Genomic DNA, 26,661 nt, shown 5'->3' with positions numbered 1-26,661 from the left:
ATTCCAAGGAGAGGATAAATAGAATTGATAATATAATTTGATTTTTTAATAGAGAGGGTGGAAATTAGTGTTAGTGTGAGGATAAATAGAAAGGGGCACACCCGTCTCATCTCACAGTCAAGGACAAAGTTATCCAAGGTCATCCCAGTGACCCTTAACCAACAGCTTTGGGCTGTTGGTTTTGAGGCAATAAAACATTTGAGCAACTGATACCTGAAGTGAAAATGTGAGAGTACTGTTCGTATGATTCTCCATGACACTATCAAAGGCCTCTTGGTGTACAGAGTAATGAACTCTGCAAGGGTGGTTATATTATTTGCATTTTCAATTACATAACATAGGACCATAGTATCGCCTCCGGTCTACATTTTAGAAAAGATCAGATGAAGGATTAATTTATATAGATATCCAAGCACAGTCTACCAGCTGTTACTTCAGTAAAAATGTCCCCAAAAAGATTTAGAAGTGAGATAGGATGTAGTTGGTTGGATTGGTAGGATCTTCACCCTCTTTTGGGAAAACGAGCATCGTTGCTTCGGTGATAGAACCTTCAGCATTGCCTTCTTCATTGAATTCCAGCAGTTGGTTTAGCAGTTATGGGAAGAAGACATCAGAGAAGAGTTTTATGAAAATCTGATCTTAGTCTGTCTGGCCTAGAGTTTTGTTTCGTGGTGAAAAGTAATTACTTTGTTGACCTTGGATAATATACTGTCCTTTTGCAGCTTAATTGACTTATCTGGTTAAAGAGAAGGGGGGTAAGCTTTCTACAAGTATCAATTAACCATTTCTGTCACAGGAGGGGACTAGGAACCAGATACTGCTGGCTCTACAATCTGCACATTGCCAGGAGGGCTACTATGCTGCCTAAAGGAACCGCCATTTGGACTAACTGCTTGCTGTGCTGGCCTGCTGAGCTGCAGGACGGACTGCCATTTTGCAGCCTGTCTATGTGCTGGCCTGCTGCCTGCCACCTTTCTGTGTGTCCAAGAGCTTGTTGGCTTGCCCTCTGTTTTCGTAATCTTAGGGCCTTAAAAGATTGCACAGGAATATAACTGCCATGGGACTTCATCACTGGTGAGTCTGGCAGTAGTTTGTTATACACAGGAGCTGGGATTTATTACTCAGATCTTCACAGTTAGTGGTGGTAAGCACTTCATTTCCATGCAAAGGGTGTCGAGCGCTTCTTTCTGTGGAAACCTGAAGGTGTTAACTTTCTGCCAGCCGATCAGCATGTGTTACGCACTTCTTCTGTTTAAGAGGACCAGCGCGTGCTTCCTCTTTCCCGGGACCAGAACAGAACTCCAGCTTTCCTTTCCCCCAGCATCCCCCTCTCCAGCAGGAGAGAGATGCCGCATCGGCGAGGGGAGCCCAAGCTGCATGGCCCCAGGGAATTGTCTCAAGGGTGCGAAGAAACTCCTGTGCAGCTCGACACTGCAGTGCCTGCTCCTCCTGAAAGCAGTCTGTGACGCAGTTACAGGAGTGGGTCCGCCCAGCCCACGACAGTCGCCGGATTTAACCAGATAGTTCCCCCCTGCAGGTACACAGTGCATTTGCGCAGGGGCGGCTCTAGGCTCATGGCGGCCCTGGGCAGGGAGCCTAGGTAAGGGGCCCCGGAAGAGGGGGTCCGGGCGGGACGGAGCGCAGAGGCCAGTGAAGAGGGGGCGGGGGGTCAGGGTGTTTGGAAGTGGAACAGAGCTGGAGGCCGCCAAATCCCTGCCAGGGGCACCACACAAATATATATCCATCCTTAGAGGATTATTATATTAAGGATATATACTGGCGTGGTGGACCCTGGGGTTTGGTGGCCATGTGTAGGTGCAGAGCTTGCACATGCCTAAGGCCGCCCCTGATTTTGCGGGCAGCTGAGACTATGCGAAAAAGCGAGGGTCTAGGTCTAGGAGATGTCTCCTGTGTGTCCTAAAGTTTGTGCCTCCACCTTATCCCTTTGGGACGGACCGTGGGGGCATTGTCTCTGCTCTAATTAGTAGAGTAAAACATCTGGAGCGGACCGCGAGAATGGTGCAGCAGCAGGACTACTTGAGGGTGATACCATGTTGCCATATTACGGTTAGTAGGCGCGCAGGTGCTCCTGTACCCTACATTGTGTTCCTAAAAGCACTTGCTTCAGTAAGTCTAACAGAATTTACCATAACCAGCAAAAAGGAGAGCAGGTGTTTCTGTGCCCTATAGTTATATATTGTGATACATGTGTTTGCCTCTAAACAAGTCTGCATTACCTGCAGAGTATTTACGATATATGTTGTTATACTCCTGTAGTTATCAGGATAACGAGTACTATTTGAATAACTGCATATTATTTATGATTCATGTTGTTTTTGGTCTTGTTGGATGTATATTACAGCAAAATATTTTTACAAAATCCTGTGCGGAGTCTCTTTTGTGGTGTATTTATTGTGTTGCTGTGTTAGTGTGTTGCCCAAACACTTTAACCATTACCTCTAAGGATAAGCCTGTCTGCTTGACGTCAAGCTACCGGAGTGTGAGCACAAGTTATCTCAGGTGTGTAACTGACTTGCCCCGACTAGAGTGGTGGGTTCTGCCTGGCTTAGGTGCATACCCTAGCCAACCAGAAACCTCATTTCTAACAATGCTCCACACGAAAGACGAGGAAGTTAAGCAGGCATACACTGACCAATCAGGAGGTGGCTAATAAGAGTGAAAAAGCCAACAAATGGCAAGTAATGGGGGGGTTTAAGCCCCTTTTTTTGCATACAATCACTTGTGCAAGCGAAAACACATGTGTTCAGTCTAAGGTGAGACCTAAAAAGTCTCTGTCAATGTGGAATGCCTCCATAGGTTTTAAACATAACCATAGCTGCAATGCTCCTGACAACTAGGTAATAATATTAGCAATAAGCAGTGCTTAATTTGTCCAAAAAAATAATAAGTGCCATGGTTCTCGTCAGGTGTCCACTACAGCTTGCACCGTGCATTGCCCCTGACAGTGCTGACAATGACAGTACAAACAACTAATAACCATCACATCCTACAAGTGTGACACCAAGGCTATTAGAATGGCTTGGGCGGCAGGTAATAGTGTATTTTAATGTATATTGAATTAATAATTGACTGCTGCTGTGGTCATCTCAAACAGCGCCATCTGGTGGCAGACTGTTACAAGCACCGGTGTTGACAATTAAGTGCTGGTGCCGACCACCGGCTCACATTAAGCACTGGTAATAAGTCTCCCTAGCACCTCATGATACATCACTCAAATATCAGTTATAAATATATTTTGGTACTGCAATCATTTTTCTCCAAATTTCAGCTTTTGTAGCTGTGGAAATTTGTAATTGTTGACAACCTTGATGTTGGAATAAGAATATGTTCGTCTATAAATTGGATTGGACTAATGAATGAAAAATTAAAGACATTGATAAAGTGATGAAGCAAGTCTGCCTGGAACAACATTTTTGTTTTCTTCTGAAGAACAGCAGAAAAATCATGCTTTAAATTTATATTGTGAATTAGATGCTCCTTGGTCTTCATTGTTTATGTTTGCCTTAGTAGGCTGAGCTGCACATAGGACAGCTACTGATAGGTAGCTGATGAGCTACGAGTAGCTCGCGAGCTACTCATTGGAGAAGCCTTCCCTAACTGTAGCAACTTTGTTGCCATAGGGGGCGAGAGTTCGTTCATGTGAAGCGCTGGTGTCACTAAATCAATTGTATAAAGAAAGCCCATGAAAAATATCACTTAACTTTACTATTTAAAAAAAAAAAAAACTAATCAGAAGTGGGAAAAGTGTTATAACGCCTGAATGCAAAACAAAACTGTTTGCCAACACCAATGACAATCCTCAAGAAAAACATGTTGGTGTGCACCAGAACAGTAAGCCTTTCACAAAAACAAGCATCATTTGTCCCACTGGAGAGCACTGCGACAGCGCTAACCCTTGTTAGTGGTAAACCACAGCTACTAATCATATATACTTGACTTTATCAAACAGTTGGGAAATTACCGGTTAGTAACTTCCCTTTATGCATCTTAAAATGAGCAGAAAGATCACTTCTCCATTTTTGTTCACAGAGAACTTTTGCGATCCCGACCAGATGCATTCTATTTTAAGCGCACTATTCATCAGAATTTGCATGCTGCTACCATCTCTCTCTGATGACCAGGGTTCCATTTATACTTCTTGACTGGGGTGAGAATTTTTTTTTTTTTATTGACTTCAACCTAGTTCCCTTATTTTATAGACTCCGCCCAGGCCCTCACGATATTCACGTCATAACCATATTCACTACATGATGTGGGAAGTAAATTTTAACATGTGCCATGATGCCGCTGTCAAGTAACCACTAACAAGTAGGAATGTTGTTGTCCTGCTGAATGTTAATGTAAATACTGTTGGGAGAAACGGACAGAAGTCAGTCATTCACTCATTTAATTGGGTGGGCCATGTTATGAGCGAGTTTCTATTGAAAAAAAAAATCAAACTTCGAGTGTTTACTGGAAGGATGAGTAGTCATCAAAACACACACAAGTAATTGGGGCAAAGATATCAGTTACAACAAAGTGTATTCTTGTAAGCATATCCCCTTGCAATAAAATACACCTGTCACACAAAGGAAGAAACGAATGGGAGGTGCATTCATCACACTAACACTAATTTCCAGGAATACATGTGCAGTGTATTCTAAACAAGTGTTTTCCTTGTTCAGCTCACTGCCAGTAGCTACATAACTTGATACATTTTGGTCGGATTACGATTTTGGCGGTCCTTCCGCAGAGCACCACACTAGTGGATCTACGGAAGGACCACCAAACACGTAGTTAGACTGCCCAGCATGTTCCTGTGGAATAGAGGTCGGGCGGGTGGTGCTGAGGCGGTGCCTTTCTAAGGCTCAAGGGAGGACCTTGGAAAGGAACTGCTGTGAGGCTGGCGCAGCACGTTCCGGCATAGAAATCAATGCACTGGGTTGTGCATTTCTTCCTGTGCAGGTACTTGGATGTGAAATACCAGGGGGGGGCACACACTGTACCCTCATGCATGCACCCCTAAGCCCAGAGACAGCAGGGGGCTCACCATCAAGGACAGGCTGGTGAAAAGGCACCTCGTAATATGCTTGGAAGTACTGCAGCAGCTCCACCAGCATATTACCCGGTCTGATCATTGTACCACAGCATCACAGATTCCCGGTGGTTGCATCCGTCCTGTGGCGATCCGACCACTACACTCGTAATATGGTGCCACAGTGTGGCGGTGTCAGGACCTCCGCCACAGGTTCGGCTGATCGATGGACAACCGAACTCGTAATAGGGCCCCCAATCTAGGCGTTTCATGGTACAGATAGCAGCTGGTTCTGTATGAAGAAATTGCAGCCAGTATGAAGTACTGAGGAAGCAGCGGGTGTTCTGCTCACCAGAAATGTACCACAGAGGTAATTTGGAGCACTTTATTTCTCAGCTAGCTCCATTTTACAAAACGGGTAAACCAGTCATTTTGATTTCCACAAAACCTGAAATTTTACTTGCAACACTTCTCACAGAGATTATTGACAAAATAATCACTTCAAAGTGCTCTATAATTTACCACATCTAAGCCTGACATGGTGCGAAGATTGTGTCACAACACACAGACTACTTACTTTTGACTCATTTTAGTGGTCCAGGTTTTGACAGCACAGCCAGAAAATAGGTCTAGCACTAGCAATATACACAGGGTGGACTTTGTGTGTGCCCCTTTCAATTATTGACGTTCTTCAACCAGCCTCTTTGTCAATCAAGTCTTGGATTAGCCCAGTAGAACATTCATCTCCCACCTAATACTACTGGCTTTTGGGTGTTTGCTTTGAACTGTATGATGTTCATCTTTACAATTATAGCACTCTCTGACCGCTGCTGCTAGTGCCCCCCCCCCCCCCCCCCACGTCTCTTTTTCTAAGGTGCTAATATTCCATGTGTTCTCAACTAAATCCACATCGGTTGGCTTCACCAATGCTTGATTTATTATGCTGTATTTTTAAACAAGCAGTACAACACAGTGCAAACCCTGACACATTACCTTCAACCTCCACCTCCCTTCTACTCATCCCAAGCTTCCTCCTAATGCTACGAGCTCCAAAAGAAAAAAAATAATTTAAAATCCTTCTATCCCTACACTATCCTTTTCAATCCAAGTAACAGACTAACATGTCCACCACTCAAATTCATTTCATTTTTCACTATACTAATTCACCACTAATCATTTATGGGTTCCGGAGTAGCTTGCTACTCGCCCAAATAGCACTTCAACACTTCATCAGGGGTAGCAAGCCCTATATAAATACAAACCTTTTTACCTCCTCTACCCCTTCGCTATCCTTCTCTATCCAAATAACTAACATATCCACCACTAAAATTACTTTCATATTTCGCTATACTAATTTACTACTATGTATGGGTTCCAGAGTAGCGTGCTACTCGCTGAAAAAGCTCTTAAACGCCCCATCAAGGGTAGCAAGCGCTATATAAATGCAAAACCTTTTCCCTCTTCTATACCTCCGCTATCCTTCTCACTCCAAATAACTGACTAACATACACGGCTCAAATTACTTTAATATTTTCACTATACTAATTCACCAATAATCCTTTGTGGGTTCCAGAGTAGCGTGCTACTCACCAAAAAAGTGTTTCGGCGCCTCGTCAGGAGTATTAAGCGCTATATAAATGCAATCACAATACAATACAATAATGAATAATGTTTGGTTACATGGGTACAAGGATCAAGCCTGATAAACAGATTGCCGAAATTGACCTGTGCACACTTTGTAGGGATTTATAGAGGTCCTTGTTAACAACAAAGACTCACAACCTCATGGATTTAGTAAATTAAATATTTTCTGTCTTATGTTTAATCTCGGAGCACTCTTAAGGGAATGAATACAACGCAATTATTGCTCCGACCACTCAGAGATACCCTAGAGCTGAGGTTGTGTCACGATTAAGCATGTTCGTAATCGGCGCAGATATCTCTTGGTGTAGCAGGGCGAGGGAGAAAAGAGACATAGGTATTGAACATGTTATTACAATAAGTTGAATCCCTCAACCAATTTTGGTATTTTTGGCAGTGACCATTCCCCCAACACATCTTCATCAGGTGGGTATGTGTGGTACTGCAGAAGGTAAATCCTGTACAATTTCATCTTGTGTACAGTCTGAAGACCAAGTGTCTCTGATCAGGGCTGGCTATCAACCACGAAAGAGTAGGTCAATAAGGGGGTTCCTGAGGGAATGACTGATACATGTAGCGCAGAGGCAGTAGTACAGAAAGATGCCAAATGATGTACTATTTGTGTGTTCATTAATTGACAGCAAAGAGAAGTCTGCCTTAGTGATAAATGCCACCTAGTGACCAAACCCCATTTTAATAACAGAGTTTTGGATTCGATTTCTAGCAGGAGTGAAGTCGATAATGACACAAAATAAACAGTCATGCTGAAGCTTGCAGTGTGTGGTTGCCTTATGTGACCAAGATGAGCCTATCAAAATGTTTAGCCCGTTGTCGCGGATAGCTGGAGGAGTCTATAAAAACACAGAGGGTGAACACATGTTTGGAAGCAGATCTGGTATGGACTGTTAGATGGTCAGACAAGGCTTTTGAAAATGCAGGAAGAGCCTGCACATATGGCAGATGGCAGGTATCTAACAAATGGAGACTGCATTTCACACGTGATCATGGCATACTTTAAAATGCTGTTTCAGTGTTCATGCATGTAATAGAAACGAAGATGCAGTGAAGCTGGGAGTAATCTTCTGAACTGCAAACTTGTCGATCATATCAGTGGCAAGCCCTACTGTTTTGAGGGCATTAAAGGATGGAAAGGTGGCATTCATGCTGGCATTAACACATGGAGAACCTATCACTTTTGACTCCAGAATTTGTGCATCCAAGATGCAAATAAAAAGGTGTGTCCTGAGCTCATTAACCTCATCGCTGCGGCGCATATTTTTGCGCTACGCGGCTTTTTTCGAAAAGCCGCGTTAGATGACGAGCTCAGCACGTCATCCGCACACGCCCCCCGTGGCTGATGACTAGCTGAGCTTGTCATCAGCATCGAAGGGGTTAAGACACTGGTAAGTGCATGCCATGAGAATACTAAGCATGGGTCCCTTTATGAACACGTTATAAGCCAACTAATGTTGCAGATAAAAGGCATTAAACGCTACAACTCATGCATACTTTCACCACTGGAAGACGACAACTTAGCAAGCAGCTGTTGCTGCCAGTGTAACAATGGGAAGCATCCATCTTCATGTATTTATTATGTGCAGCTGCTATGCCAGCATGGAAGCCTCACATCAATAACTAACTGCGTGTACAGAGTTTGAGTTTCCACGTCCACCCCTTGACGGAGGGTCACAGATAAGGTCAAAGAATATCAAAGTCAACTTCACATACAAGCACAAGTGGCTCAGCACACAAACAGGGATACACTCACAATTCAAGGTGCCCACTATAAGGAAGTAGACGATTTAAAAAAAAAAAAGGAAAAAATATTTCAAATAGTACCAGCCAACAAATTTTAATTTTGCCTCATTTGCCAAGGTTAGAATTAACCAACTGCTGCCCATTCTCTCTCTTTGTGCTGGACTTGATGGACTGAGGTACAGGAAACGGAGATCATACCAGCAAGATACCTTCTCCAAAGATGTTCCTGCCGCTATCTTCTGCTTTTCCATATGAATCCATGCTTGCGCTCCTACTCATTCCCTTTCTTCCTCTTATGTAAATTTGTACTCTGAAGCAACTGAATTGCTTCATTTAGTGCACCAACGTATACAGTTGCATACATTAAGACAAGAGTTCTTCAGACCTTAAAGACACTCCCAATGCTTTTCATCAATATGTGACCTTTCATGTAGCAAAGTTTGCAAGAGGATATTATCCTTATAAACTGCCCAGTGTTATAGGACAAATAAACTACCAACCCAATCCAGAGACTCGATACTCGGAGCCTATAATTATAGCTTTTGTCCTGCCTTCACCAAGCTCCAGAAAGAGTTGCTACACAGAAGAGGACATCATTATCTGCAGAGTTGCTCACTTCCAATCTGCATTACGTTATGCACTAGTCTTTATGCACTGTATAGTCTGCAAACTGAGAAACTATACTTGGGCATTACTTTAGTAGTGGGATATTGGTAAAATGTGTTAAACTACAGAGGCCACTCCTCATAACGACTATCTTAGGCCACCTCCTTTCTCCATCTCGAGAGCAAGCCATCAAGCAACATATGGGAGAAGTCTTGCCTAGACTCCTTCCGCTAGGTGCACGATCTCAGCGTAATGTGATCTCCTATCATGCCTCAAACAGTCCTGAAACCTGTCTGTGGAAATGAAATGGCAGTTTGAACACCATAAATAGGAGTTCTTGGGCCCTGATAACAGGTTCTATGATTGTACAGGTCTCCAGTGTGGAGTGGCGGGCTTCTGGGTCAGAATATCTTTAAGAGCATAAGCTCAAAGAAAAACATGAGTCTATTCAAGCCACAACAATGTTGGTGTGATAAATGGTGAGCTCCTTTCTGCCATACGTGCACATTACCTTATCAAAAGCTGCTCCAATTCACCGGATGCAAAGAGAGGCAGGAAAGCACGTCTCTCTGACATTATCACGCCCAGGTGTCAAGAGTGGTACACACAGAGCTGAACCCCCCGTGCAGGTTTGGGAAAGGCACACAGACCGTCCTCTCTGTTTCCTTTTCATGTCCGCTCTGCCTTCCTTAAATAGGGGTTCAGAGGCTGTCCAGCAGGCTGGGGTGGAGGGATACAGGGGGTGGGGTGCAGCAGCTTTGGACGCACACTGATGGATATGTACACAGGGCATTAATGGGTTAATTCATTAATGGCCCGGTGGCATGAGGCTGCACTGTCTGCTTCTGTCTTATGGCGACTGATACAGCACCTCAACCTTATATGAGGTTTCTAGGTGGGCGTACCTAAAATATCGGTTTGTAGTGCTCCTTGCAATGCCCCACACACCCCTCACAAACACACTCCTTGCACAACAAACCTTTGATGTACACAGAAAGCATAGTGGAAATGGTATTCAGTTCTGACTCCAAACTGGAATAGCTTTGAGCTTCGCCACCTCTGGTAGCTTTGGGAACTTGACCCTACCCCCGTCCCCCCCTCGCCAGTCACTCCTTTTCTCCTAAGACTTGACACCTCAAATGACATCAAATGACATAACATAGTGCACTTTTCACTACGGTCTCCTGTTCACAGCAGTCTCTTGCCGTTCTTCGCTCTGTCCCTCGAGTGGTTTTGGTGTCCATCATCCATGGGTGACCCGGAATCGCTGATTTGCCAGAACAGTCCCGATTGTTCATCATCTGCCCGAGCTGTCTGCCGCCGGCAGACGCTGGGAGGGAGAGCTGCACTCCCCGTGCCCCCTGCGCCTCCGCTCTCTGTGCCTGCTTCACAGCTGTGGTGAAGAATGTTCTTATCTGCTTGTTACAATAAACAATCGGATAAGAAATTTCTTTACCACAGTCGTAAAGCTGGCCACGGTGTCGGGAGGGGCTGTCCGAAAAACGGACAGGTTGGCACCTGAAAACACTCCTTTCCATTGGGAAGCCAGCGTTTACAATAAACGCTGACGCTACACAATGGAAAGGAGGGGCGGGGCTTACAGTACCCTTTTTCTTACAAAATCTCTCGCAGGGCGTGGCAGCTTCGCTCACGCGAGACCTAAAAAGACTACCTTTACCCAAATCTTCTCTCTCTCCGACATTAACCAGTGAGGAAAAGAAGCACATGAGTATTTGAAAGAAGCATGGCATTTGACTGCAGGCAATGAACAATGTCCTAGCTGATGGCACAAAGACCAGCTTCCATGGCCACCCACATTACCTACCCCTAATCTTTCAATTAAAGAATTTCTAAACAAAGTAACAACATCAAAAAATTGAGGTAGGAAAATATTGGTGAATAAAAATGTCAATGTGTAAAACAAGAGACAGACAGATGTGCAATGAACAGGCCCGCAGTATAGAGCTTGATGATAGATGGCACGGGGACAGATGAGCATATATTTTGGTACAAGTGAATAAGGAAGGTGTGTAACAGGACCAAGGAGAACAGATGCCAAGACGCAGCTGAGAACACAACCCCAAAATACATATCATGAAATCAGGAGTACATTAACAGACATGCTTATAAAAGGGTACACCGGATGTAAAGACATCTCTGGGCACAGAAGACTTACAAGCACTTACATGGGGTACACGGTATTGAGAATGGTTATCCACTATATAAATTCAAATTACTTTACAAAGAGAATGGTAGGTTCAGACGTTTAGAACAGGGCTAGGATGAGGCATGGGATGAAGGGTTGTAATGGGCATATACAAGAGGTAAAGAATATGGAGGCTGAGGAGTGCAATGATTGGAAGCCGTTTGGACCAGACAAGGCTGGTAGAGCACACAGAATAAGTACAGACATTGGGGTGGGCGAGCAAATAGTAGAGATACTCAAAAGAGGCCTGGTGAAAAAAGAAGATGTGTGGGCCTTTATATGGGCACAAGGAAAGGAAGGTGGTGGCTTATAACTGCCATTCACTGAGAAGTCAGGTAAGCATATGCTTGGGGTGCCAATGGGTGGTATATAAGGTAGATGCATGGTGGTGAGCAAATTGGATGTGTGCAAAAGGAAGCTGTAATATGAGGAAATTGGTACATGATGGGGAGATGTCCACACACAAGAGGGCAGGTGAATTTTGTCCATATGCGATATAGATGAGTCTGTGGTGCATGTAGGAAGGGGGGATATGGGATGCAGAAGGAGGATCACAGACAGGGTCAAAGTGCATGGAGAAGGTGAAGAGCGATAGCATGCGCAGACTGGGATAGCACAAATATGGGGTGCAGAAAGAGGGTTGAAATATACTGGGGAACAGAGCATGGAGTCTGTAGTACAGAGAGATGTAGAATAAGCACAGGTAAAGGTACAGCGCATATAGGCATCAATCACATGCAGTGGATACACACTGGTAGTGCGTGAGCAGTCGGGCATACTGCATAAAGCACAGGCTAGGCATGCAGTAAAAGTCTATGCTGATATCGGATTACAGGTTATGGAGACAGGAGATGCATTTAGTACCACACACTGGCGACGCAGAAGGCAAGTGGCTGAAGGCAGGTGGCTAAAGAAGGATCATGTGGTAAAGAGCCGGGGTCCAGCAAAAGGGTAAGCACGGACTGCGGATACTATAGGCAGGGCCACTGGAATTGTGTCCCATGAGAGAGCTGAATTACGTGGCATGAGAGGGCTAAATTAAGAGGCAGGGTTGAGTAAATTATGCGGCAAGAACAGGCAAATTATGCTGCATATTTTGTTATATTATTACTTAATTTTTTCATCGTCTTTAAACTTGGCACCACTTTCTAGGCATTATTAACAATTTAACACTCAGCTATATCAATAAGCAAAAGAAAGGTGACCAGTCCAGCTTTGCAGAGGCAGGGTTTGATCGGGATTAAAAATCGGCCCAGGCACACTGAAAAAAGTGGCCCACATTTGCATATTACCTTTCCGCAAAACACTGCTTCGGCGAAGTTTTATAATAAAAAAAAAAAAGTAGGGGGGGTCTCTGATAGAGGCATGATTTCTCAAATTTAAATTAGATTTTTTTTAAAATGTACAGCTTAGTTCACACTAGAGAAACACACCTGAAAACAAGTTAGGCCACTTCTGCTCAGGCCCCCTGCCCCCGCTTAATGCATACATTAATGGGCCGGCCCAGCGAGAGAAAGGGAGTGACATCTCTGCCCGTTGAAAAAAAAGGGAGGTAATGGATGCTCATCTGCATCCAGAAAGGCCACTCTGGCACCAACTGGCAGCATCCAAACAGCACAGACACTACCCAAATCGGCCCCCCAGGCTGCCTAAAGAAGCAGCCCATAGCTGGAACTCGGATACCTGCCCCTCGGACATTGCCTGAGTGCCCGCCTTACCAATCCAGTGCCGAGGTCCTTCCACTGCACTACATGTCGCATCGTTGGTAACTTTTGAACCGTTTGAGATAGAAACATTTTTTTTTGCTAAAATCTGCTGATTATGCGGCAGCTGATGGATTACCTGGCAAAATATGCATATCTATATTTATGAGAAAATCGCCGCGGCCACACAATCCAAGTGTCCCTGACTAAAGGACAGCGGCAGGGATCACATGAACGAGACACACATCAGGGGCACACTGGAAGGGTAATCATTGACAGGGATTATAGGGCACGGAAGTAGGGCTACAGTGACAGGCTGCGCCCAGACCAATGAAAAATAGCCGGGGGTTCCAATGATAGGGTGAGCACAAAAAAAAAATAAAGACAGGTCCGTGGGTGTGGACACACACTGGGGGTACAGCGGACGGATAAACTAACAGTAGTCACAGAGTAAGAAAGGCATGGGGAGCAGGTCTACAGTGACACACTCTGTATGCAATAGGAGTTGAAGCAGACATGATCACAGGTGATTAAGGCAGCGATCCCATGCAGTGGATAGACAACGGGGGCACAGTCTAGCAGCACAGAGAGGAACCCTAAAGCACAGGAGCTGCATTTGGGGGATAAGCACACATTGGGGCACGGGACACTCACCAGGCCATGGGGTACAAAGAGGGGGGTGAACACCGGTTCAGGCACAGAGGCATGGATCCCATGCACTGAACACAATGGGAGCGAAGACCGGAGAGCACAGGCAGGCGTATTGTAAGGAATCAGGGATACAACGAGCACAGACGAAGGTGCAAAATCGGCTGATGGTGAGCAGATAATATGCACAGGCCAGGGTATGGAGGATGGTAGTAAGAGACTAAGTGGGGTTACACGTATAGCGTTTACGTGCATAGGGTATGCACTGGAGATGCACGATGGTCACAAACTGGAGACATGAGGACAAGGAGCGTAAAGACACCAGATGCATTAAGAGTTTGCGGAGATTCTGAGGAACGGACTTGGAAGCAGTGACGGGGTGGTACTATGACACGGCAGAGGTGCACGAAATACTGTCTGGAGGGAATATGGAGAAAGTGAGAAGCTGCGCAGCAACTGGAGAAGTACATACAGGGTATGCAGTAGGAAAACGAACTAGTATTGGCGCAAAAATTGGAGCTGCTGGTATTAGATATAGGACGGGGAGACCACAGACGGATGTAGTACAGTGTATGTAGCGATCAGAGGGAGAAGATACACAATGTAAAGGTGCTCACAGAATGTGAAAGTAACGGCAAGGAGTGCCTACAGAGTATGGACATGGGATGCAACAAGTGTTTTAGCAGATAACTGTGCAGAGGGCACCGAAGCAGCGTTTACATGCAGCTGGCACACACTAGGGGTGTAACGAGCAGGTGAAAAAAGACACAGGGTTGGACTAAAGGGTTATAAGAAAAGGCAGGGCGCGGGGCACCCCAACCAGCTGAACTCACTTTCTCCCACCACCGCCTTCAGCCCGGACGGCGCCATCTTCCACAGCTGAGCTTCTCGCTTCCGGGTTTGTGGGCGTGGTCTAGACCAGCCCGCACGTCATAACGAACTCATCAGAGGGCGTGTCGACGCTACGGCCAGGCACGGAGCCTGGATAAATTAGAGTGGGCGTGCCGTGCAAAGGCGAGAACACCTTAATGTCAATGAAAACGGGAATTGAGATAAGAGTACGACATTTAGAAATATTAGTATAAATGTGTTCTAAGTAAAATCAATAAATAATTGTATTCACAAATATTTAGATTACGCAATTACCAATAGTCTATTAAGCATATATAATAAATAATTACTTTAGATACATACATAATAAGAGAAAATCTTGAGGTTGTACAATTTCACCTTTATCGATACCCCTACTTTTTTGCCAAAGATAACATTCACTTTAAGTTACGATGATAGTCTCGTAGATGTGATTGCTTCAGATGCAGGCCTCTCCCTTCTTCCGTGTCTATAGAATTTTTCTTCGGTATCTATGGGAGCAGGTTACTGGATGTAGTGGTTTATTTTTGCCTCCATGCCTACTATGTGACAGCAGAATGCAGTGAGGTTGTTCACGGGTCATTCTCACTACTTCCTATACTGTAGTTTAGTCAGTATTTTATTGTGGCATTAATATAGCGCTTCATATTCCATAACTAAAATACATTTATTGGTATACTTCATGCACCTGCCTAATGGGAGGGAAGCACGTGTAACTGTCAAGTTTCCCACATTTGGAGGTTGTCACTATTTTTCACTAATTTTCACTATCTTGGCAAAAAAAAAGTTCTCCATAAACTTCATTGGGGATGCTTGATGCTTCTCTTGTCAAAGCGTGTTAAACCTGGCAACCTATTGACTCCAGAATGTGGGTAAAGTCAAGCGTTTAAGTGGGTGAACTCATTAAGGTGAATGGAGAATTACCACTATTTTGGAGAGTTATATAAGTCAGAAAAGCTAATTACCCTGTTAAAATATATGAAGGCGTTTGTCATACAGGTAAATAGAAATACAAAACGGTAACACGTCCCAATTGCCTGTTAGTTTACAGTTCTGCTCCAACATCGGTAGTTCTCCTTTCTCTTTAATGGAATAACCCTCTGAAACATTTGATTCCGCCCTCATTTTATAGTCAGCAGGTTGACAGTTATGAGCAGGCTACACCCAGTGCTTGAAAGAGAAGTGCTGGTACTCTGTACCAGAGTACCTGCTTCTTTCTGAGAAGTGCTAGTACTCTCCAAGTAAAAGTATTACATTTCTCGTGAAAAGTGCTGGTACTCTCCCCCTCAAAATAAAAAATTGCCGGTACTCAGTACCGGACAGTACCGGCCCATTTAAAGAACTGGCGACACCATGAGGGCGTGCTAGATAAAATAATGTTTGCAATACGATCTTTGTGAGAGGAGTTTTGGTAACATGCATGAGTGACAGAGAGGCCTTTCATTTATTGTTTAGTTAATTAAAACAATAACAATCATTTATCACGATAAAACATAATACATAGTAAAATGGACTTCATTATCAAGAGAAGCTTAAGAATGTTAAAACCATGTGTAGGAGGAGACACTGATATTGACGAGCGACTCCTGAGGCGGAAGCCGGGAGCGCAAAAGCTTTTTTAAAATTGTTGTGATTTGATACTCTGTTTTAAAACTCACCAAGCTTCTTGCTCGTCCTCGCACTTTGTAAACAGCGGTCCTACGCTGCAACGATTCCCTACTTCCTGGTCGCCATTCTCGAGGGCGAGGTGCGCCGCGAGACACGCCCAACTCTGTTGGCCACGCCCCCTCACCATTGGTATAAATAGTGCGCGCAGCTCTAAGGCGCGACACTGATATTGACGAGCGACTCCTGAGGCGGAAGCCGGGAGCGCAAAAGCTTTTTTAAAATTGTTGTGATTTGATACTCTGTTTTAAAACTCACCAAGCTTCTTGCTCTTCCTCGCACTTTGTAAACAGCGGTCCTACGCTGCAACGATTCCCTACTTCCTGGTCGCCATTCTCGAGGGCGAGGTGCGCCGCGAGACACGCCCACCTCTGTTGGCCACGCCCCCTCACCATTGGTATAAATAGTGCGCGCAGCTCTAAGGCGCAACACTGATATTGACGAGCGACTCCTGAGGCGGAAGCCGGGAGCGCAAAAGCTTTTTTAAAATTGTTGTGATTTGATACTCTGTTTTAAAACTCACCAAGCTTCTTGCTCTTCCTCGCACTTTGTAAACAGCGGTCCTACGCTGCAACGATTCCCTACTTCCTGGTCGCCATTCTCGAGGGCGAGGTGCGCCGCAAGACACGCCCACCTCTGTTGGCCACGCCCCCTCCAACGCCCCTTCCACCCATCATAAATCATGTGCCTTGGCAGGAAGCGCAGCGGACGAGCGCAGCGGGCGCGACGATTGCGCGCCGAAGGCGCGCTTAAGGCAAGCTCGTCTGCGCTCGTCCGCGACCGGCCGGGGCTAGGGGCATGCCACTCTGCTCCCCTTACCAGCTATTCCTCTTCCCTACTACGCTGCCTCCAGGGCCCTTGGCCATTACCTGCCTCCACTCGCTCACGCATTATGTCTCTTGGCCTATCTCCACCTGCCCCTTCCGCCATTCTTCTTCCCCAACCTGCCCCCTTTCCTCCTTCCAGAGGTAGCGTCACTCCTGCTACCCCCAGAGCCCTTACAGCTTTTTATTTAAACACTAGGTCTGCAGTAGCCCACGCCCATGAGCTCTCGGTTCTACTGGATCTTCATGCCCCCGACTTGCTTTTCTTAACGGAAACTTGGTTCTGCGATGACTCCCTCCCTCCCGGTCCTATTGGCTACTCTTCCAACGCCATACTACGCTATCCGCACAGATCGTTTAAATGACAGAGCCGGGGGCGGGGTGGCAGTCATTGCTCGAACCGACCTTCCCTTTCAAACCCTGTCCTTACCAGATATTGCCACAACGGAATATCTAGCCATCCGTACTACCTCCATCACGCCCCTCTTACCTGCATACTCATCTATCGTCCCCCTCAATCCGCTTTATCGTTTCTCCCGGACTTTCTGGAAGTTTTAGCCACTGCTACAGTCAACAATTCTTCCATTTTGCTTTTGGGTGATTTTAATTTCTGGCCCTCTGACCCAGCCGAATGTCCATCTTCTAAAGAATTCTCAGACACCCTCCACTCTCTTAATTTCATTTCTCATATTCACTCTCCCACTCACATCAAGGGTCATACTCTGGACCAGATTTGGTCCCTAAACTGCCCAGTAGAGTCCCCCTCTGTTTCGCCCTGCACTTGGTCTGACCATCACCTGATTTCTTTTTCTCTCTCTATCCACCCCCAGGTCAAGCCCTCACTCCCGAAAAACATCTGGGTGCGTGCAAGGGGCCGAGTGGACCCGGATAGTCTAGCTTCCCTACTTACCACTTCCCTTCCCTCCCTGAAAAACCTGCCTACCCACTCCCAGGTCACGGCCATTGGTCAATGGCTCTCTGCAGGCTGTGACTCTATTGCCCCCCTGAAGCGAGTCTCAACCAAACGAGAGAAGGATGCCAATCAGTGGTTCAATCAAGATCTAAAAACCACTAAACTGGCGGTTCGCCGAGCGGAGCGAGCCTGGAGGAAAAACTATTGCCCCTCTTTGCGACTAAAGTTCATCAACATCTTGACTCTATACAAAAAAAACATCTTGGAGGCAAAAACCATCTATTTCTCCTCCAAAATTCTCGCAGCCGAAAACAAATCGAAGGAAATCTTTTCGATCGTCCATAATTTGGCGTTTTCGGACAGAACCTCCCTCAAACCTACTCCTTCCCAGGAACTTTGTCACTCCCTCAATAACTTCTTTATTCAAAAAATCGCCATTATAAAAGCTAACATCCCCCTTCCTTCCCCCTCCTTTGTGGACCCTCAGTGCCCTCCCCCTAAGGAACACCTCACTGCCCTTCCACTTCTAACCAAAGAATCTCTGACTGCTATAATCCCACTCGTCAAATCTGGTTCCCCACTAGATCCCTGTCTGGCCCATATTCTCCGTCACATCTTCCTCAGCTGGCCTGACCCTCCCCTCCACGCTCTTAACAGCTCTCTTTCTCAGGGCGTGGTACCTAACTCACTCAAATCCGTTATCATTGTCCCGATATTGAAAAAAACGGGCGCTGATCCCTCAGTCCCAGCCAATTTTCGCCCCATTTCCCTCCTGCCGTTTCTGGCGAAAGTTCTCGAGCGCCATGTTACTTCTGCCTTGAGTTCTTTCGTGGAGAAGAATGGGGTCCTCGCCCCCCGCCAGGCCGGGTTTCGCCCCGCACACTCTACGGAGTCCGTAGTGCTTTCGGTCCTTGACAACCTCAGGGAGGGTATGGACACCAATCAACCTCAGGCCCTGGTCCTCCTCGATCTCTCAGCCGCTTTTGACACAGTGGATCATTCCATCTTGCTTTCCCGTGTCAGGGCGGCGGGGATCGGGGGCACGGCGTTGGTCTGGTTATCCTCCTTCCTGAGGGACCGTACCCAGGCTGTCCGCCTGGGTGATTTCATTGCGGATTTCCGTAATATTCAGTGCGGGGTCCCCCAAGGTTCCTCCCTTTCCCCCCTTTTATTTAACCTATACATCTCCCCTCTTATTTTTTCACTGCAACAAATGGAGGTCGCCGTAATTAATTACGCGGACGACCTCCAGCTTGTCTTTAACCTTTCCTCCTCCCCCGACTCTGCTCTTAACTTTCAAACTATCATGATTCACATCCGTGACTGGATGAACCACAATCATCTTAAACTCAACCCAGACAAAACAGAGCTGGTGTTGACGGGTGGTTCATCCAGCTCCTGGTCCCCCATCTTCTGGCCCCCTTCCCTTGGTCCCCCCCCCTGCCCCCTCTACCTCAGTTAAAACTCTCGGCATCAAGCTCAACTCCCAACTCACCCTTCACTCCCAGGTCAGCTCTGTGGTTTCCTCTTCCTTTCTGGCACTGCGTACCATACGCAAGGTGTCCCGTTTTTTCTCATTTGATGCACTAAAACTGATTACCCTTGCCATGGTCGTGTCCCGCCTGGATTACGGCAACGCCCTATATGCAGGTATTCCTGCATATAGTCTTCGGCGGTTGCAGCAGATCCAAAACCAGGCGGCGCGCCTGGTGTTCAAACTTCCTAAATCTCACCATACCACTCCCCTCCTAAAGTCCCTACACTGGCTTCCTGTCTGTGCCCGTGTCCAGTTCAAGCTTGCCTCTATCACCTTTCAGGCACGACTGGGCACGGCTCCGGCCTTCATCTCATCTGAGATTATCCCCTACGTTCCCGCTAGGGAACTGCGGTCTTCTACCCAATCCCTTCTTACGGTCCCACGGTTCCGGAGAAAGAAATGGGGAGGCTCTAAATTTGCGACCCGTGCTCCGATTTTCTGGAACTCACTGCCTTTGGAGCTCAGAGCTTCAACCTCGTACTTACTGTTCCGGAAACAGCTCAAGGCACATCTTTTTGCTAAATTTTTTAACTAATATTCTACTTCTCTCTCCTGTCCCCACTTAGCTTCCGCTCTCATGTCCAGTTCTCTGTCAGTTTAGCGCCATGAAACCGCTGGTGTACGTGCGCTGTATAAATAATTTTAAATAGAAATAAAATAGAAATAGAAATCCAACTGTTTAAGTGACTTGAAGCTGATAGTAATTGTGGATCCCAGCTTCTTTATTAGTAATGAGTAAACTTTTAAGCAGGAAATTACAAGATTAATCTCAGATTGGTTCACTATCAACAGTTTTTGAGTGTCTTCTTATCAAATCCTTGTGACAAAGAAATGTGATTATTTGGTTAACCATCCGAGTTGCTTGTGCAAGCAGAAAAATTAAAGGCTTAACTGTAGCAAAGTGTAATGTGTTTAAAATCTGTGCAAAATCTGTGCAAGGTCGCCAGTGATTAGAGAGGGATGGTGCCTGAATCATTTAGTGGACAGCAAGCGGCATTTGCAAACTCGTTTGAATAGGCTGGTTTAAAATAGTTCCAACTCCAGGTAATGCAGTTTTGCTGGGTTCTGTCATGCGGGATCCAGATTCTCGTGAAATTCTGCCCGCTTCAGCAAATAATTTGCTGACATGTGCTCGGACGTTTGGAGTGACAGATGTATATATGAATATTAGTGCTTCCTTGCATGATCTTATCTCATGTTGCATAAGGATAGGCCTCAAATACATGCGTCTCTGTTGTATTAAACTTGAACAACAACATACAATGTGGGCAGCTGATTCGGAGTGGTAATTACACAGCCTACATTGCTCCTGATCCAGATCCCAGTTGTTCCAGTGTGCCCTGTACTCCCTGATGGGTGCAGTCAGTAGCCTAAATGATAAAATATTCTTAAATGCATGTTTTCCAATTGCTGCTCTCAAGTATGGTTTGTGCAGAAAGGCTTCATGGGATGTTACAAGCCCCTCGACGCCTCTGATGCTTCTTGCCTCGGTTAGGTTTCAACACCGGAGACCTTCTTAGCTTGTGCCTTTACCATGCTTTTTAGCTGTATTTTGCCGATTTGAAGAGCGCTCAGAGATATTGGATCCAATTTCAATAATGAAGCAGCAAGTTACAGGCACTTCGCCCAGGCACTGTTCTTGTCCGAGAACATTACCATGAGTGCCTTCCACAGAGACTCGGGGTCGGCCCGGCTCATATGGAGGTTGTAATTGATTGTCATTTTTGCTTGCTACGTCCATGCTTGTGAGGTTGAATACCAGATGTATCAAAGTGAGCTGAATGTTCTTTGGCATGCCAAATACCTTTTTATATGACAGTGTGTGGTTTCGCTCTAGTACCTTTGTTAGTCTTCTGGGATAGGCAAGGTGGCCTTAACTTAATGTTGGCACGAGTTTAGCCCCAATTACTCTTCGTATTGCCTCAGCCGTATGGCTGTTTAACTTATTGTTGAGACAAGATAGGGCATACATGGTGTTTGCTGCATTGGCTCCTAGGGCCTTTGTTTGCAGTGTATGTTTTGCGGAGTCCACAAGACAAACTCCAAGATAGTTATACTTGGAGTCCGTATCAACCTTTAATGGGACGATTTTCCTTTTGAGTTGGTGTTTTAGGGGACATCAACCAAAAACCAGGACTTTCATTTTTCCGGCATTTGCATGGAGGGCGTTACGTTTATTGTACTTGTGTAATATGTCTATGGCCCTCCTCATTCCGATATGGGTCTGGTCCATCAAGACTATGCCATCCGCATACTTTATTATTGGAAACTGTTTCTATCCTAGCGATGGTGGAAAGGTTCTGCATTTTAATAACTCTTCCCCAAGATCCACTGTGTTAGATTTGGGGGTCTCTAGTTGGCACAGGTAGGTACTTGTGACACATAGGGACCTTCTCCTCTAGTCAGGATAAGGGGATTACACTCCCAAAATAACCCCTGCTTACCCCTTGGTAGCTTGGCATGAGCAGAAGGGCTTTACTTCAGAGGCGTTATTAGTTAAGCAGTTGTGACCACATACAGTAGCCCAGTGACAACACTACAAATGGACACCACACAGGTTTTATATAAACAATTAGTATACTTTATATAGAGTTACCACAAGACCATAAACAACAAAAATACACCCAATGATTACTTTAAGATGGTAGATTTAAGCTTAGTTCAGTTCAGTTCTTAAATATGACACTCTGCGTCAATGTACCTTAGGTTGCGTTGCGCTTCCACGACAAGCAATGTCGCAGCAATGGGAAATGCGGCAAAGTTCAGATACAAAGAAATAAAGACGTGAAGATCTTCCAGATGCGGCACGCTTCTCGGGGATGCGAAAAGTGCTCGGTTCGATGCGTGGACTGCAGCGGCGGCACCCTTACGATGCGACAACAACAGCTCCTGCGGCAACGCTCTTCTCCCACGATGCGTGAAGCTTCTGCTCAATGTGACAACTACAGCAGCGACATCCAAGATGCGATGGCAGCAGCTCCGACGGCAGCGCGCTTCTCGGGGATGTGAGGTGCTCTTGATCGATGCGGTGCAGTGCTACAGATCCAGCTGCGACACCCTCCTTTGGAGTTGCAACGGCAGGCACAGCAACGGCGACCTGTTCCGACCTCTTTGCGAGATTCTTCTCCTGATGCGGTACAGTGCGACAACTACAGTGGCGACACCCTCCTTCGGAGTTGCAACAGCAGCAGCAGCGATGGCGACACGCTTCCTCTTTGTTGCGGCATGCTTCTCTCCGATGCAGTGCAGTGCGACAGTTCCAGCACCGACACCCTCCTTCGGAGTTGCGAAGGCAGGCCCAGCGGCGGCGACGCGCTTCTTATACTCACAATGCACCCTGCCCTTGGGCCTACCATAGGGGTGACAGATATGAAGGAAAGGGAAGGTCTAGGAACTGGCAAGTGGGGGCACTTACCCAGTTAGCATGACAGTACCAGACTGCCTGCAGGCTGTGAAATGGCAGACCTTAGACACATTTTACAAGGCTGCTTCTGTGGTTGGCACAACCAGTGCTGCAGGCCCACCAGCAGCATTTGGATTCACACGCCCTGGGCACACTCAGTGCACTAAACTAGGGTATGACAAGTAAACCAAATAGCCAAACATCAATACACAGTAGGGAGCACTTGCACTGTGGCACTGAATAGCAGTGGCACAGTGCAAGTGGCACAGTGCCCAAAGCACCTAACACCAGCCAAAATACATGAGGCAACAGCAAAAATGGAAATGAGACCCATGCCAATGGTGCCAGGTCCAACACGTGTCCCCTCCAGCTGAAAAGTGGAGAGAACTACCCTAACTCCTGGGAGTTCTCTTTACTAAGGCGGAAAAATCTGGACAGACCATCAGCGTTGGAGTGTTTGGTACCAGGGTGGTGTTCCACCATAAAGACCATACCGCGTAGGGAAATAGACCACCTCAACAGCTTTGGATTCTCACCCCTCATCTGCATCAACCATCTGTGGGGTCTGTGGTCTGTCTGAACCCGGAAGTGAGTCCCAAAAAGATATGGTCTCAGCTTCTTCAGAGCCCAGACCACAGCAAATGCCTCACGCTCAATAGCACTCCACCTCTGCTCCTGTGGAAATAACCTTCAACTGATAAAGGCTACAGATTGATCTAGGCCCTCCTCATTCATCTGTGACAGAACAGCCCCCACACCATGCTCTGAAGCGTCTGTCTGAACGATAAACTCACTTGAAATGTTCAGTGCCCTGAGCACGGGCGCTGTGCACATGGCAGCTTTCAGGGCCTCAAAAGCCTTCTGACAGGTGTCAGTCCAGGTCACCTTCTTGGGCTGCTTCCTGGAAGTCAGCTCTGTCAAGGGTGCAACAATGTTGCCATAGCCCTTGACAAACCTCCTGTAATGCCCTGTGAGACCCAAGAAGGCTCTCACCACTGTCTGGGTATTGGGTGGCTCCCAAGCCAGGATGGTTTCAATCTTGGGTTGTAGGGGCGCCACCTGGCCGCTCCCAACTTGGTGTCCCAAGTACACCACAGAACCCTGCCCGATCTGGCACTTACTCGCCTTGATCGTGAGGCCTGCTTTCCGCAGCGCCTCCAACACTTCACAGAGGTGGTGCAGATGTTCCTCCCAACTGGCACTGAACACTACGATGTCATCCAGGTAGGCGGCACTGAACTCATCCAGTCCAGCCAACACCTGGTTGACCAACCTCTGAAAGGTGGCAGGGGCATTCTTCATCCCAAAGGGCATTACACGGAACTGGAAATGCCCATCTGGTGTGAAGAATGCTGACCTCTCCTTTGCCCCATCAGTCAAGGCCATCTGCCAGTACCCAGACGTCAATTCAAACGTGCTGAGGTACCGAGCAGCCCTTAGCCGATCCATGTGCTCATCAGCTCTCGGGATGGGGTGCGCGTCAGTCTTCATGACTGAATTGAGCCCTCTGTAGTCCACACAGAACCGGAGTTCGGATGTGGCAGCCTTCGGGACCAAGACCACTGGGCTGGCACAAGGACTGCTGGAGGACTCAATCACACCTAGCGCAAGCATCTTTGAGACTTCCTCTTTGATGCAAACCCTCACCCTGTCATTTACCCTGTAAGACTTGTGCTTCACAGGTAAGCTGTCCCCTGTGTCCACATCATGGATGCACCAATCTGTGACACCAGGAACGAGGGAGAACAGATCAGAAAACTGTCCCAGCAACTGGTGGCAGCCATTCTATTGCTCATGGGTCAGAGTGGAAGAGAGGTTAACACCATCCACTGACCCATCTTGCTCTGAGGCTGACAGGAGGTCAGGAAGAGGCTCAGTCTCCTCCTCCATCCCAGCATCTGTTGCCAAGGACATGCCCACTCAAGACCTCTCGAAGTGGAGCTTAAGGAGGTTTACATGTAGGACCCTCAAGGGGTTCCTAGGAGACTGCAAGTCCACCAAGTAGGTAACTGGACGTTTGCGCTCCATAACCTCAAATGGTCCGGTCCACTTATCTTGGAGCGCGCAGGGCTCCACTGGGACCTTGACCCACACTTAATGGCCAGGTTGAGGCTCTGCCAGAGTGGTGTTCTGGTCATACTAGCGCTTCATCTCCTCCTGGATGGCTTCCAGATTCGCCTCAGCGAGTTGCCTGAAACGCCTAGTCTGGTTCCTGAAGGCCAGCATGTAGCTATATACATCCTGGGGAGGTTTCCTGAGAGATTGCTCCCAGCCTTCTTTAACCAAAATCAGAGGTCCCCTGACCGTGTGTCCTTAGAGAAGCTCAAAGGGGCTGAACCCTAGATATTTCTGTGGCACCTCCCGGTATGCAAACAACAGGCACGGTAAAAGGATGTCCCACTTATGCCTCATGGGTTCCTCAAGACCCATTATCATGCCCTTCAGGGTCCGGTTGAACCTTTCAACCAGCCCATTTCCTTGGGGGATGGTAAGGAGTGATGAATTGTAGGTTACACCACCCTCCTACCACAGAGACTTCATATACTTGGAAATGAAGTTGGGTCCCCGGTCAGACACTACTTTGCAAGGGAATCCCACTCTGGAGAAAATTCCCATCAGTGCTCGTCCCACCACTGGGGCCGTCACTGTCCTCAGAGGTATGGCTTCCGGGTACTGGGTGGCATGGTCCACCAAGACCATGATGAACCTGTTGCCCATGGCTGTCTTGGGGTACAGTGACCCCACAATGTCAATCCCCACCCGCTCAAAGGGGGTACTGACTACAGGGAATGGCTGGGGAGGAGCCTTGTGCTTCCTCCCACTCTTTCCACTTGCCTGGCAAGTCTGACAAGTCCTGCAATGAGTATCAGAACTCTTGTGCTTTTGGGGGCCAATGAAAGTGGATGACAAGCTTTTCAAAGGTCTTGTCCTGCCCCAAATGTCCTGCTAATGGCACTTTATGAGCCAGCCCCAGTATGAAGGCTCTGAACTTCTGGGGTACCACCAGCACACGGGCTGACCCAGGTTCAGCAACCTTAGGCTCACTATACAGGAGACCATTCTCCCAGTAAATCAAGTGTGACCCTGACTGATCACCTGCTGCCTGGCTTGCAGCCTGTTGCCGCAAACCCACAAGAGAAGGGCACTCTCTCTGCTCCTTGTAAAATTCCTCCCTGGATGGGCCTCCTTCTTGCTGCCAATGGATCAGCTCAGGCAGGTCCCCCAGTTCAGCTACTTGCTTCCCGGTAGGCTCCAGGGCATCCCCCTCAGCGTCTACCTCCTTCTGTGCCATGGAAACTTCGGGGGCCGGTCTCCCGCGTCCCCGCCACTTCTCTCTTCAGCAGGTTCCTGGGCCTCCCTCTTAGGCTCCAGGTCCTCTTGAGAACCCCTACGGGCTGACATTGACCGTGTGGTCAGGCAGTCCAATCATCTTCAAGTGAGTTGTTATCTCCACCTTTTCCCAAATGGAGCTCTCCAAATCATTTCCCAACAAACAGTCAACAGGCATGGTGGGCCTCACAGCTACCTGAAGAGTACCAGAACCCCCCCCACTCAAAGGAAACCTGAGCCATTGGACAATGACTCTCTGTGTTGTCGGCGTTAACAACTCGACAAAGTGCATGAGGGACAATCTGCTCTTGAGACACCAGGTGATACCTGACATTTGTCACATTGGCTCCTGTATCTCTAAGAGCCTCCACCTTTTGGCCATTGATGGTCACTCGCTGCCCATATTTCTTAGTGTTCCTGGGTAGCTGAGCTTCTGAGACTATCTCACTGTCTCCTAAAGACACTAAGGTCATCTGTGCGGGACCCCACCCACCTTGGACATCAATCTCCCCCCCCCCCGAG

General features: G+C 47.0%; 1 protein-coding gene across 2 annotated transcripts in view; it reads right to left on the bottom strand.

Annotated features, from left to right (window-relative positions):
• STXBP2 (syntaxin binding protein 2) overlaps nt 1-14,558 on the bottom strand; it is a 371,603-nt gene extending 357,045 nt beyond the window's left edge. The window contains exon 1 of one of the 2 annotated variants that reach the window (XM_086960353.1): nt 14,431-14,558. In XM_086960353.1, the coding sequence (XP_086816479.1) occupies nt 14,431-14,467 (37 nt within the window). In that variant the 5' untranslated portion in view covers nt 14,468-14,558. The remainder of the gene's footprint in view (nt 1-14,430) is intronic. The other variant, XM_086960362.1, reaches the window with a different exon arrangement.
• Nucleotides 14,559-26,661: the final 12,103 nt, after the last annotated feature.

Source organism: Lissotriton vulgaris, chromosome 1_1, assembly GCF_964263255.1.
Source record: "Lissotriton vulgaris chromosome 1_1, aLisVul1.2, whole genome shotgun sequence".
Lineage (NCBI taxonomy): Eukaryota > Metazoa > Chordata > Amphibia > Caudata > Salamandridae > Lissotriton > Lissotriton vulgaris.
The sequence above is the reverse complement of the archived record's forward strand: the minus strand, read 5'-3'. Positions and strand labels throughout refer to the sequence as shown.